The sequence below is a fragment of the Bos taurus genome, chromosome 16 (assembly GCF_002263795.3).
Source record: "Bos taurus isolate L1 Dominette 01449 registration number 42190680 breed Hereford chromosome 16, ARS-UCD2.0, whole genome shotgun sequence".
NCBI lineage: Eukaryota > Metazoa > Chordata > Mammalia > Artiodactyla > Bovidae > Bos > Bos taurus.
Window position 1 is genome coordinate 5505040 of NC_037343.1, and position 15361 is coordinate 5520400.

General features: G+C 36.4%; 1 protein-coding gene across 1 annotated transcript in view; it reads left to right on the forward strand.

Annotated features, from left to right (window-relative positions):
* The window catches only part of CR1L (complement C3b/C4b receptor 1 like), a 72003-nt gene that overhangs the window by 49062 nt on the left and 7580 nt on the right, over nucleotides 1-15361 (forward strand). The window contains 3 exon segments of the mRNA XM_024976607.2: nucleotides 14239-14384; nucleotides 14386-14528; nucleotides 14678-14775. Coding sequence (XP_024832375.2) covers nucleotides 14239-14384; nucleotides 14386-14528; nucleotides 14678-14775 — 387 coding nt within the window.

Sequence of the window (15361 nt, forward strand, 5' to 3'; positions counted from 1 at the left end):
TTTTCAAATGAGCTAGTTCTTTGCATCAGGTGGCCAAAGTATTGGAGCTTCAATTTCAGCTTCAGTCCTTTCAATGAATATTCAAGACTGATTTCCTTTAGGATGGCCTGCCTTGATCTCCTTACAGTCCAAGGGATTCTCAAGAGTCTTCTCCAACACCATAATTCAAAAGCATAAATTTTTCAGTGCTCAGCCTTCTTTATGGTCCAACTCTCACATCCACACATGTCTACATGAAAAACCATAGCTTTGATTTTACAGACTGTTGTCGGCAAAGTAATGTCACTGCTTTTTAATACTCTATCTAAGTTTGTCATGATTTTTCTTCCAAGGAGCATGCATCTTTTAATTTCATGGCTGCAGTCACTGTTGGAGTGATTTTGGAGCCCAAGAAAATAAAGTCTGTCACTATTTCCATTGTTTTCCCATCTATTTGCCATGAAGTAATGGGACCAGATGCCATGATCTTCGTTTTTTTTTTTTTTTAATGAATTTTAATTGGAAGTTAATTTCTTTAAATATTGTGATAGTTTTTGCCATACATCAGCATGAATCAGTCATGGGTGCACATGTATCCCCCATTCTGAACCTGCCTCCCACCTCTTCCCCACCCCATCCCTCTGGGTTGCCCTAGAGCACCAGCTTTGTGTGCCCTGCTTCGTGCATTGAACTTGCACTGATCATCTATTTTACATATGGTAACATACACGTTTCAATGCTATCCTCTCAAATCATACCACCCTTACCTTCTCCCACATAGTCCAAAAGTCTGTTCTTTACATCTTTGTCTCTTTTGCTATCTTGCATATAGGCTCATTGCTACTGTTATTCTAAATTTCATTAATATGCTTTAATATACTGTATTGGTGTTTCTCTTTCTGACTTCACTCCGCATAACAGGCTCCAGTTTCATCCACCTTATTAGAACTGACTCAAATGCATGTTTTTTTTTTTTTTTTTAAATAACTGAGTGATATTCCATTATGTCTATGTACCACAACTTCCTTATCCATTCATCTGCCAATGAACATCTAGGTTGCTTCCATGTCCTAGCTATTGCAAACAGTGCTGCAATGAATGTTGGGGTGCATGTGTCTCTTTCAATTCTGGTTTCCTCAGTGTTTACGCCAACAGTGGGATTGCTGGGTTGTATGGCAGTTCTACTTCCAGTTTTTTAAGGAATCTCCATATTGTTCTTCATAGTAGATGGATTAGTTTGCATTTCCACCAACAGTGTAAGAGGGTCCCCTTATTCCACAGCATCTCCAGGATTTATTGTTTATAGATTTTTTGATGGCAACCATTCTGAATTGTGTGAGATGGTACCTCATTGTGGTTTTGATTTGCATTTCTCTAATAATGAGTGATGCTGAGTATCTTTTTATGTGTTTATTATCCATATGTATCTCTTCTTTGGAGAAGTGTCTGTTTATTTCCTTGGCCCACTTTTTTTTAGGGTCATTTATTTTTCTGGTATTGAGCTGCTTGTATATTTTGGAGATTAATTCTTTGTCAGTTGTTTCATTTGCTATTATTTTCTCCCATTCTGAAGGCTGTCTTTTCACCTTTCTTAAAGTTTCCTTCATTGTTCAAAAGCTTTTTAGTTTAATTATGCCCCATTTGTTTATTTTGTTTTTTATTTCCATTATTCTGAATGGTGGCTCATAGAGGATCTTGCTGATATTTATATCAGGGAATGTTCTGCCTATGTTTTCCTCTAAGAATTTTATAGTTTCTGGTCTTACATTTAGATCTTTAATCCATTTTGAGTTTATTTTTTGTGTATGGTGTTAGAGAGTGTTCTAGTTTCATTCTTCTCAGGTGATTGACCACGTTTCCCAGCACCACTTGTTAAAGAGCTTGTCTTTTCTCCATTGTATATTTTTGCCTCCTTTTTCAAAGACAAGGTGACCTTAGGTGCATGGATTTATCTCTGGGCTTTCTATTTTGTTCCATTGATCTAAATTTCTGGCTTTGTGCCAGTACCATACTGTCTTAATGACTGTAGCTTTGTAGTATAATCTGAAGTCAGAAAGGCTGATTCCTCCAGTTCCATTCTTCTTTTTCTAGATTGCTTTGGCTATTCCAGGTTTTTGTGTTTCCATACAAATTGTGAAATAATTTGTTCTAGTTCTTTGAAAAATATCCTTGTTAGCTTGGTAAGGATTGTGTTGAATCTATAGATTGTGTTGTACTCATTTTTCACTATATTGATACTTCCAATCCTTGAACATAGTATATTTCTAAATCTATCTGTGTCATCTATGATTTCTTTCATCACTGTTTTATACTTTTCTGTGTATTATTCTATATCCTGCAAAGTTACTATATTCATTGATTATCTCTAGTAGTTTTTACTTGGTATCTTTAGGGTTTTCTAAGTAGGGGATCATGTGAAATGGTGAGAATTTTACTTCTTCTTTTCCAACTTGGATTCTTTTTATTTCTTTTTATTCTTTGATTGCTGCGGCTAGGAATTCCAAAACTATGTTGAATAGTAGTGGTAAGAGTGGGCATCCACGTCTTGTTCTTGATTTTAGAGGAAATGCTTTCAATTTTTTGCCATTGAAGATAATGTTTGCTGTGAGTTTGTCACACATGGCTTTTATTATGTTGAGGTATGTTCCTTCAAATTGCCAACATCCGTTGGATCAATGAAAAAGAAAGAGAGTTCCAGAAAAACATCTATTTCTGCTTTATTGACTATGCCAAAGCCTTTGTGTGGATCACAACAAACTGTGGAAAATTCTGAAAGAGGTGGGACCTGACCTGTCTCTTGAGAAATCTGCATGCAGGTCAGGAAGCGACAGTTAGAACTAGACATGGAGCAACAGATTAGTTCCAAATTGGGAAAGGAGTACATCAAGGCTGTATATTGTCACCCTGCTTATTTAATTTATATGCAGAGTACATCATGAGAAACACTGGGCTGCAGGAAGCACAAGCTGGAATCAAGATTGCTGGGAGAAATATAAATAACCTCAGATATGCAGATGACACCACCCTTATGGAAGAAAGAGAAGAACTAAAAAGCCTCTTGATGAAAGTGAAAGAGGAGAGTGAAAAAGTTGGCTTAAAATTCAATATTCAGAAAACTAAGGTCATGGCATCTGGTCCCATCACTTCATGGCAAATAGATGGGGAAACAGTGGAAACAGCGAGATACTTTATTTTGAGGGGCTCCAAAATCACTAGAGATGGTGACTGCAGCCATGAAATTAAAAGATGTTTACTCCTTTGAAGGAAAGTTATGACCAATCTAGACAGCATATTAAAAAGCAGAGATATTACTTTGCCAACAAAGTTCCATCTAGTCAAGGCTATGGTTTTTCCAGTAGTCATGTATGGATGTGAGAGTTAGACCATAAAGAAAGCTGAGCACCGAAGAATTGATGCTTTTGAACTGTGGTGCTGGAGAAGACTCTTGAGAGTCCCTTAGACAGCAAGAAGATCCAACCAGTCCATCCTAAAGGAAATCAGTCCTGAATATTCATTGGAAGGACTGATGCTGAAGCTATAACTCCAATACCTTGATGTGAAGAACTGACTTCTTGGAAAAGACCGCAATGCTGGGAAAGATTGAAGATGGGAGGAGAAGGGGACGAAAGAGAATGAAATGGTTGGATGGCACCACCGACTCAATGGAAAAGAATTTGAATAAACTCCAAAAGTTGGTGATGGACAGAGAGGCCTGGCGTGGACAGAGAGGCTTGGCATAGACAGAGAGACCTGGAGTGGTGCAGTCCATTGGGTCACAAAGAGTCAGACATTACTGAGTGACTGAATTGAATTGAATTGATGTTCCTTCTATGCCTGCTTTCTGGAGAGTTTTTGGTCATCAGTGGGTGTTGAATTTTGTCATAGGCTTTCTCTGCATCTATTGAGATAATCATATGGTTTTTATCTTTCAGTTTGTTAATATGGTGTATCACAGTGATTTGGGAATATCGAAGAATCCTTGCATCCATGCATAAAATCTCACTTGGTCATGATGTATGATCTTTTTAATATATTGTTGGATTCTGTTTGCTAGAATTGTTGAGAATTGTTGCATTTTTGTTCACCAGTGATATTGGCCTGTAGTTTTCTTTTTTGGTAGCAACTTTGTTTGGTTTTGGTATTAGGGTGATGGTGGCCTCATAGAATGAGTTTGGGAGTTCACCTTCCTCTGCAATTTTCTGGAAGAGTTTAATTAGGATAAGTGTTAGCTCTTCATTGAATTTTTGGTAGTATTCAATTGTGAAGCCCTCTTGTCCTGGGCTTTTGTTTGTTGGAAGATTTTTGGTTACAGTTTTGATTTCTGTGCTTGCAGTGGGTTTGTTGAGATTTTCTATTTCTTCCTGGTTCAATTTTGAAAGGTTATACTTTTCCAAGAATTTGTCCATTTCTTCCAAGTTGTCCATTTTATTGGCATATAATTGCTTATAGTAGTTTCTTATGGGGAGAAGGAAATGGCAACCCATTCCAGTATTATTGCCTAGAGAATCCCGTGGATAGAGGAGCCTGGTGGGCTACCATCTATGGGGTTGCACAGAGTTTGACACGACTGAAGTGATTTAGCATCAGCAGCAGCAGCAGCTGAGGTCTATTATGGTCTTTTGTATTTCTGTGTTGTCTGTTGTAATTTCTCCATTTTCATTTCTAATTTTATTGATTTGGTTTTTCTCCCCTTTTTTCTTGAGTCTGGCTAATGGTTTGTCTATTTTATTTTATTTTTTTTAAAATTTTATTTTATTTTTAAACTTTACATAATTGTATTAGTTTTGCCAAATATCAAAATGAATCCGCCACAGGCATACATGTGTTCCCCATCCTGAACCCTCCTCCCTCCTCCCTCCCCACACCATCCCTCTGGGTCGTCCCAGTGCACCAGCCCCAAGCATCCAGTATCGTGCATCGAACCTGGACTGGCAACTCGTTTCTTACATGATATTCAACATGTTTCGATGTCATGTAGACATTGAAATCTTCCCACCCTCTCCCTCTCCCACAGAGTCCATAAGACTGTTCTATACATCAGTGTCTCTTTTGCTGTCTCGTACACCAGGTTATTGTTAGCATCTTTCTAAATTCCATATATATGCGTTAGTATACTGTATTTATGTTTTTCTTTCTGGCTTACTTCACTCTGTATAATAGGCTCCAGTTTCATCCACATCATTAGAACTGATTCAAATGTATTCTTTTTAATGGCTGAGTAATACTCCATTGTGTATATGTACCACAGCTTTCTTATCCATTCATCTGCTGATGGACATCTAGGTTGTTTCCATGTCCTGGCTATTATAAACAGTGCTGCGATGAACATTGGGGTACACGTGTCTCTTTCCCTTCTGGTTTCCTCAGTGTGCATGCCCAGCAGTAGGTTTGCTGGAGAAAGCCCAGAGATAAATCCATGCACATATGGACACCTTATCTTTGACAAAGGAGGCAAGAATATACAATGGATTAAAGATAAGCTCTTTAACAAGTGGTGCTGGGAAATCTGGTCAACCACTTGTAAAAGAATGAAACTAGAACACTTTCTAACACCATACACAAAAATAAACTCAAAATGGATTAAAGATCTAAACGTAAGACCAGAAACTATAAAACTCCTAGAGGAGAACATAGGCAAAACACTCTCTGACATACATCACAGCAGGATCCTCTATGACCCACCTCCCAGAATATTGGAAATAAAAGCAAAAATAAACAAATGGGACCTAATTAACCTTAAAAGCTTCTGCACATCAAAGGAAACTATTAGCAAGGTGAAAAGACAGCCTTCAGAATGGGAGAAAATAATAGCAAATGAAGCAACTGACAAACAACTAATCTCAAAAATATACAAGCAACTCCTACAGCTCAACTCCAGAAAAATAAATGACCCAATCAAAAAATGGGCCAAAGAACTAAATAGACATTTCTCCAAAGAAGACATACAGATGGCTAACAAACACATGAAAAGATGCTCAACATCACTCATTATCAGAGAAATGCAAATCAAAACCACTATGAGGTACCATTTCACACCAGTCAGAATGGCTGCGATCCAAAAGTCTACAAATAATAAGTGCTGGAGAGGGTGTGGAGAAAAGGGAACCCTCTTACACTGTTGGTGGGAATGCAAACTAGTACAGCCACTATGGAGAACAGTGTGGAGATTCCTTAAAAAACTGGAAATAGAACTGTCTATTTTATTTATCTTCTCAAAGAACCAGCTTTCAGTTTTGTTGATTTTTATTATAGTCATCTTCATTTCTTTTTCATTTATTTCTGCTCTGATTTTTATGAGTTCTTTTCTTCTACTAACTTTGAACTTCTTCCGTTCTTTTTCTTGTTGATTTATGTGTAAAGTTAGGTTGTTTATTTGATGTTTCTCTTGTTTCTTGAGGTAAGCATGTATTGCTATGACCCTCCCTCTTGGCACTGTTTTTACTGAATCCGATAGGTTTTGGGTTGTTGTGTGTTCATTTTCATTCGTTTCTATGCATATTTTGATTTCCTTTTTGACTTATTCCATGATCTGCTTGTCATTCAGAAGCGTGTTGTTTAGCCTCTATATGTTTGTGTTTTTAATAGCCTTTTTTTCCCCCTGTAGTTGACATCTAATCTTACCACATTGTGATCAGAAAAGATGCTTGAAATGATTTCAATTTTTTAAAAAATTTACCAAGGCTAGATTTATGGCCCAGAATATGATCTATCCTGGAAAATGTTCCTTGTGCCCTTGAGAAAAAGGTGAAATCCATTTTTTTTAAGGGGGTGAAAAGCCCTGTAGATATCAATTAGGTCTAACTGGTCCATTGTATCATTTAAAAGCTCATGTTTCCTTGCTAATTTTCTGTTTGGTTGATCTATCCGTAGGTGTGAGTGGGATATTAAAGTCTCCCACTATTATTGTGTTACTGTAATTTTCCCTTTCATACTTGTTAGAATTTGCATTACATATTGTGGTGCTCCTATGTTGGGTGCATATATCTTTATAATTGTTACATCTTCTTTTGAATTGATCCTTTGATCATCACGTAGTGTCTTTCTTTGTCTCTTAACATGATCTTTATTTCAAAGTCTATTTTATCTGATAGGAGTATTGCTACCCCTGCTTTCTTTTGGTCTCATTTGCATGAAATATCTTTTTCCAGCCCCACACTTTCAGTCTGTATATGTACCTAGGTTTGAGGTGGGTCTCCTGTAGATGGCATATATAGGGGTCTTGTTTTTGTATGCATTCAGCCAGTCTTTTCATTTTGGTTGGAGCATTTAACCCATTTACATTTAAGGTAATTATTGATAAGTATGATCCCATTACCATTTACTTTGTTGCTTTGGGTTTGTTTTTATAAACCTTTAGTCTTTCCTGTCTAGAGAAGATCCTTTAGCATCTGTTGAAGAGCTGGTTTGGTGGTGCTGAATTCTCTCAACTTTTAGTTGTCTGTAAAGCTTCTGATTTCTCTTTCATATCTGAATGAGATCCTTGCTGGGTAGAGTAATCTTGGTTGTAAATTTTTCTCTTTCATCACTTTAAGTATGTCTTTCCATTCCTTTCTGGCCTGAACAGTTTCTATTGAAAGATAAGCTGTTATCCTTATGGGGATCCACTTGTGTGTTATTTGTTGCTTTTCAATTTCTGCTTTTAATATTTGCTCTTTGTGCTTAATTTTTGTTAGTTTGATTAATATGTTTCTTGGGGTGTTTTGCCTTGGTTTATCTATTTGAGACTCTCTGGGTTTCTTGGGTTTGGTTGGCTATTTCCCTCTCCATTTTAGGGAGAGGGAAATAGCCTCATATATTTATCTCATGCCCTTTCTTTTTGTTTTCTTCTTCTGGGACACCTATGATTCGAATGTTGGGGCACTTAACATTGTCCCAGAGGTCTCTGAGGTTGTCCTCATTTCTTTTAATTCTTTTTTTTTCTTTTTTTTTTTCCCTCTCTGCTTCACTTATTTCCACCATTTTATCTTCCACATCACTTATCCTCTCTTCTGCTTCAGTTCTTCTACTATTGGCTCCCTCCAGAGTGCTTTTAATCTCAGCTATTGCAGTATTCATTATTGATTGAATCTTCATAATTTCTTCCAGGTTCTTGTTAAACATTTCTTGCATCTTCTCAGTGCTTGTCTCTGGTCTGTTTATCTGTAACTCCATTTTGTTTTCAAGATTTTGGATCATCTTTACTACCACTATTCTGAATTCTTTTCAGGTAGACTTCCTATCTCCTGTTCTTTGGTTTGGTTTGTTGGGTTTTTATCATGTTCCTTAACCTGCTGAATATTTCTCTGCCCTTTCACTTTGTTTAGATTGCTGTGTTTGTGGTACCCTTTCTGCAGTCTGGGAGTTCATGGTTAATCTTAATTGTGGAATCTGCTTCCTGTGGGTGGGGTTGGATCAGTGGTGTGTCAACACTTTCTGTTTGGAGGAGCTTGCATCTGTGTTCTAGTGGGTGGAGGTGGATCTCTTCTCTCTGGAGTGCAATGAAATGTCCAATGGTGAGTTTTGGGGTGTCTATGTGTTTGGGATGGTTTTGGGCAGCCTTTCTCTTTTTTTTTTTTTTTTCATTTTTAATCTTCCAATTAAAATAAATAAATTTATATATATATTTTTTCAGTGTCTCTTTTGCTGTCTTGTATACAGGGTTATCATTACCATCTTTCTAAATTCCATATATATGCGTTAGTATACTGTATTGGTGTTTTTCCTTCTGGCTTACTTCACTCTGTATAATAGGCTCCAGTTTCATCCACCTCATTAGAACTGATTCAAATGTATTCTTTTTAATGGCTGAGTAATACTCCATTGTGTATATGTACCACTGCTTTCTTATCCATTCATCTGCTGATGGACATCTAGGTTGTTTCCATGTCCTGGCTATTATAAACAGTGCTGCGATGAACATTGGGGTACACGTGTCTCTTTCCCTTCTGGTTTCCTCAGTGTGTATGCCCAGCAGTGGGATTGCTGGATCATAAGGCAGTTCTATTTCCAGTTTTTAAAGGAATCTCCACACTGTTCTCCATAGTGGCTGTACTAGTTTGCATTCCCACCAACAGTGTAAGAGGGTTCCCTTTGCTCCACACCCTCTCCAGCATTTATTATTTGTAGACTTTTGGATCGCAGCCATTCTGACTGGTGTGAAATGGTACCTCATAGTGGTTTTGATTTGCATTTCTCTGATAATGAGTGATGTTGAGAATCTTTTCCTGTGTTTGTTAGCCATCTGTATGTCTTCTTTGGAGAAATGTCTATTTAGATCTTTGGCCCATTTTTTGATTGGGTCATTTATTTTTCTGGAGTTGAGCTGTAGGAGTTGCTTGTATATTTTTGAGATTAGTTGTTTGTCAGTTGCTTCATTTGCTATTATTTTCTCCCATTCTGAAGGCTGTCTTTTCACCTTGCTAATAGTTTCCTTTGATGTGCAGAAGCTTTTAAGTTTAATTAGGTCCCATTTGTTTATTTTTGCTTTTATTTCCAATATTCTGGGAGGTGGGTCATAGAGGATCCTGCTGTGATGTATGTCAGAGAGTGTTTTGCCTATGTTCTCCTCTAGGAGTTTTATAGTTTCTGGTCTTACATTGAGATCTTTAATCCATTTTGAGTTTATTTTTGTATATGGTGTTAGAAAGTGTTCTAGTTTCATTCTTTTACACGTGATTGACCAGATTTCCCAGCACCACTTGTTAAAGAGATTGTCTTTAATCCATTGTATATTCTTGCCTCCTTTGTCAAAGATAAGGTGTCCACATGTGCGTGGATTTATCTCTGGGCTTTCTCTTTAATGCTTGGGGTTGTGTTCCTGTTTTGCTGAAGAATTAACATGGTGTGTCTTGCACTGGAACTTGTTGGCTCTTGGGTGGAGCTTGGTTTCAGTGTAGGTATGGAGACTTTTGATTGAGCTTTTGTCTATTAACATCCTCTGGAGTCAGGAGTTTTCTGATGTTCTAAAGTTCTGGAGTTAAGCCTTCTGTCTCTGGCTTTCTGGCTTTCAGTCTTTTTCTTATAGTAGCCTTAAGACCACTCCTTTTGAAAAGGTTGGGTTGCCTGTCTGGGTGCCTGGTGTCCTCCACCAGTGTTCAGAAGCTGTTTTGTGGAATTTGCTCAACATTCAAATGATCTTTTGATGAATTTTTGGGGAGAAAGTGGTCTCCCTGTCCTATTCCTCTGTCATCTTGGAACTGCTCCAGATCTTAGTTTTTTGAATGTTTAGTTTTATGCCAGTTTTTCCACTCTCCTCTTCACCTTTATCTCAAGGCTCTTCAGTTCCTCTTCACTTTCTGCTCTAAGGGTGGTTTCATCTGCATATCTGAGGTTATTGATATTTTCTTCTGGCAATCTTGATTCCAGCTTGTGTTTCACCCAGCCTGGCATTTCACATGATGTACTCTGCATATAAGTTAAATAAGCAGTGTGACAGTATATAGCCTTGATATACTACTTTCCTAATTTGGAACCATCCCATTGTTCCATGTCCAGTTCTACCTGTTGCTTCTTGACCTGCATACAGGTTTCTCAAGAGACAGGTAAAGTGGTCTGGTATTCCCACTTCTTGAAGAATTTTCCAGTTTGTTGTGATCCACACAGTCAAAGCCTTTAGTGTAGTCAAATTTAATAGGTTAAAATGAAAATTTTGTCTCACAGTTCAAAATCCAGAAGTTTAAAATAAACATGTCAGCAAGATTGATTCCTTTTCCTGGGAGGGAAAAAAAAAAAAAAATTGTCCTATCCCTCTTTCCTACCTGTGGTGGTTGATGCAATACTTGGCATTCCTTCACTTACAGATATATTTCTCCACTATTTGCCTCCATTGCACATGCTTTCCTCTGTGTATGTCTACCCTTCTCTTCTCTTACAAGCTCACTTTAGATTGAAGATCCACTCTGTTAATCCAAGTTGATCTCATTTCAAGATTCTTTACTTAATTATATCTTCAAAGACTCTTTTTCCAAACAAATTCTCATTCACAAGTTCCATGGATTTGGACATGAAATATCTTTTTAGGGAGTTGCCATTCAAACCACTATGATTACTGAATATGACTAGATTTGTCTATCTCTATTATTTTTCCTTCTTGCTGAATTGACTCTTTTATCATAATGAAATGTCCCTCTTTACCTTTCATAATATTTCTTTCATTAAAATCTATTTTTATAATATTAATATAGAAATATTGACCTTTCTTTTCTGATTTTGTATTACATATGTTTCAAATCTTTTACTTTCATCCATTCTTTGTCTTACATTTAAAATTTATCAGGGTATACCCTGGAAGTTCAGTGGTTAGGACTGTTTATTCTCACTGCTGAGAGCCTGAGTTCAATCCCTGGTCAGGAAACTAAGTAAGAGCTTGCAAGCTGCCCAGCATGGCCAAAAAATAATTAAAAATAAAATAAAATTTATCTCTTGTAAACATCATATACTCAGATTTTGTTGTTTCATTCACTCTGAAAATCTTTGCCTTTAATTGAAATGCTTAGAATATTTCAAATTAATATAGTTACTTATATAGTAAAGTTTAAGTCTAGCATCTTGTTATTTATTTTTTGTTTAAGTTTTTCTTTTATTCTTCCTAACATTTTTAAATTAATCATTTTTATTACCCTATTTTTTCTCCTCAAGCAAATTTTGTTATTTTATTTATTTGTATATTTTATTTATTATCCTAGAGACTGCAATATAGATCCTTGATTTATTATAATTGAATTTATCTTAATTATAACCTATTATAATTATATAATCTATTATAAATAATGATTTTACCACATCCCAAACAATGCAAGAACCCATAGCAATCTTAACTCCATTTATGTCCTCCTGCCATTTCCTACTATTTTTTACATACATTTTGTATCTCATGAGACATTATAGTTGCTGCTTTTATAAAAGTGGTATTTATTTATATTTATCCACATGTTAACTCTGTTATACTTCTTCCATATTGCATTTCTATCAGTTCTATGTGACACTATTTTCCTTCAGCCTAAAGAATAATCTTTAAGCATTTCTGTATTATAAGTCTTCTGGCAATAAAGGTTTTAAACATTATTCTAAGTATGATTCTTTGAAAGTTATCCTGTTTTCTGACTGCTTTTAAAATTGCTTCTGATATTTTACAATATTAATAATGCATCTAGGTAGGGATTTCTTTGTATTTGTTTTTTTGGGGTTTGTATTGTGTTTTGAATTTGTGGTTCGATGTCTTTCAACAGTTTTGGAAAAATCTCTATCATTATTTCTTCACATGTTGTTTATGCACTATTATCTCTCTCCCTTCATTGTGGGATGCCTTATTTTTCTATCTTAAACATGTGCTTATCCTTATTCCTCTATTCTACAAGACTGTTACTCTCCTGTCTGTATTTAGGTTTCTTTTGTTGCCCTGTGTTCTTGATGTTTTCTTCTATTCTAATTTCCAATGATTAAATTTTCAACTGTATCTAAACTGCCACTAATCTTATCCAAATTCAGAATTTCAGTTAACTGCATTTTATAATTGTAGAACTTTTATTAGGTTCTTTCAAAATTTGCCCTGTCACTTCAATTGTTTTTAATTTTTACCAAAAATTTCCATTTTGTGTATTTTATCCTTTATTAGTAATAATGATATAGTTTTATAAAATCTGATAACAAAAATTCCAATATCTGGAGTACTAATGGGTCACTTTCTATTGTCAGTGATTGTGCTAGGTTTTGTTCTTGTTATTTTACTTGTTCAAGTACCTGGATACCTTTAATTGTGTATCAGGAATGATATTTGCAAGCTTTTCTGTAGAAATAAATTCAAGGTTTTGGATGACTAATTTTCTTCCAGAGAGGGATTTTATTGTTGCTGTTGTTCCTGCCAGGTACCTGGGGACCCTAGCAATCTGACTTTAATTCAATTTCAAAAACTAATTTTTCTGGGCCACCAGTGCCTGAAGAATAATTCCAATAATCTTGAGTCACAGAGCCTGGTTTTTTAAAGTCTCAGTACATATCAAGAGATATTAATAAAATTTCTAATTTGAAGGCCCTGAACTGCAATTTTTGTCCTTTGACTCAAAGAGAAGTGAAAGTCGCTCAGTTGTGTCTGACTCTTTGGGACCCCATGGACTATACAGTCCAGGAAATTCTCTAGGCCAGAATACTGGAGTGGGTAGTCTTTCCTTTCTCTAGGGGATCATCCCAACCCAGGGATTAAGCCCAGGTCTCCCACATTGCAGGCGGGTTCTTTACCAGCTAAGCCACAAGGGAAGCTCATGAATACTGGAGTGGGTAGCCTATCCCTTCTCCAGCAGATCTTTCCGACCCAGGAATGGAACTGAGGTCTCCCATATTGCAGGTGGATTCTTTACCAACTGAGCTTTCAGGGAAGCCCTGATATCAGGAAAGCCTTTGACTCAATAAGCCTATCAAATGCCCCTTCCTGAATCAACTAATTTTCCCAAGGGAAAAGCAGCTCAAATGCTAGATTCTTTCCTGGATTTTTATCTTCTATGAGACCATAGTCCCTCATTTGTTAGCACCCTGATACATATTTTATATTTTTACATCACTTCTAGTTTTTCTCCAGAGGTAAGTGGGAAATGGGTGGAGAGATAATTAATGTCAATTATTGAAAGTACCAGAAGCAAAGACTTCCTTAAGAATTTTCATTTTTAATTTTGTTTTAGAAATTTGGTTGATGTTATTTACTCCAGTTATATAGTGTTAGAAAAATACAACTTTTTCCATGTCCTGTCATGTGTCATGTCCTACTTTTACATTTAAAACTGTGTCTGACATTTCTTGTAGGCTACTCTGTGGTCACTTTTACAGGCGTACACTATTATGAAATCAAACTTAGGCTTGATAAAATGAATTGGTAAGTTTTATCATTTATATCTTGTGAAACATTCAAAATTACATTTAGAAGTATATACTACATGAAACTATGATATAACTTTTTTGTGAATTTTTTTTTCTATTTTTACAATTTCTTGGTCTATACTATCTTTCTATATCTACTTTAGTGAATATTAGTAATTTATATTTCTATTTACATCATTTAGATTTTCAAAATATTCAGCATAGTCTACAGCTTCATAAATCTTCTCATGCTTACCCAAATATACTCAAATTGTATTTAGGCATGACCATGTAAATTAAAACTTTGTAAAAGCTTATCTAGGTTAGCAAAGATTCAAATCTAATAATAAAGGTAAAATAAAGATAGTTGCCATTTAGTGACTCATTTGATTTCTCTCAATAGTCATTTTAATTCACTGCTTTCCATTTCCCTAGGCATTCTTTGTGGGCCACTCCCAGGCATTACCAATGGAGATTTCAATAGCGCCAACAGGGAATATTTTAAATATGAAACAGTGGTGACCTACCACTGCAATCTTGGAGAGAGAAGGCAAAAGCTGACTGACCTCATGGGTGAACGAACTGTCAATATATTGCAACAGCGAAGACAATCAAGTGGGCATCTGGAGCAGACCTCCCCTTCAGTGCATTATATCTAATAAATGCACACCTCTAATCATTGAAAATTTAATAAAGATGTCTGAGAACAATGGACATGAGTCTGAGTGAACTCTGGGAGTTGGTGATGGACAGGGAGGCCTGGTGTGCTGCGATTCATGAGGTTGCAGAGTCGGACACGACTGAGCGACTGAACTAAACTGAACTGAGAACAAAAGTTGTTTTTTTTTTTTTTTTTTTAATATGAAATCATGAGTTTTATGTGTCAATCTGGCTTTACCATGAAAGGACTCTCCATTGTTCATTTCCAGGCCCAAAATATGTGGGATTTGGAGCTGCTCAGTTGCTCCAGGGGTGAGTCTGACTGAGGCCATGAAGGTGCCTACAAATGACACGAGTTGTAGGAGGCTAAGGAGATTTGTTTTTGTCCCGGGGGGGAAGATGTGTAATGAGCAGTGTGTAAGAGTACACTTTCTTGGGAGGAAACATGAAATAAAGCAGGTATGTGCATATGTGTACATGTTCAAACTCAGAAGCAAAGATAAATCAGGGCAAAGAATGCACAATCCCCTTGCGATTTTTATAAACAAATTTTCTGCACATATCACCACTGATACTCTCTATAATCTTTCAGTTACTTCTTCTTTTAAGTTAAAATAATATTTTTTAAAAAATGCATTAGTTACTCTTGAGTACTGTAAGTGCTAATACATAATGAGTCCTCTTGTTAAGCACCATTATGTAGTCTAAATGAAGTGAAAGTGAAAGCTGCTTGGTTGTGTCCAACTCTTTGCGACCCCATGGACTATACAGTCCAGGGAATTCTCTAGGCCAGAATACTGAAGTGGGTAGCTTTTCCTTTCTCCAGGGGATCTTCCCAACCCAGGGATCAAACTCAGGTCTCCTGCATTGCAGGTGGATTCTTTACCAACTGAGTCAC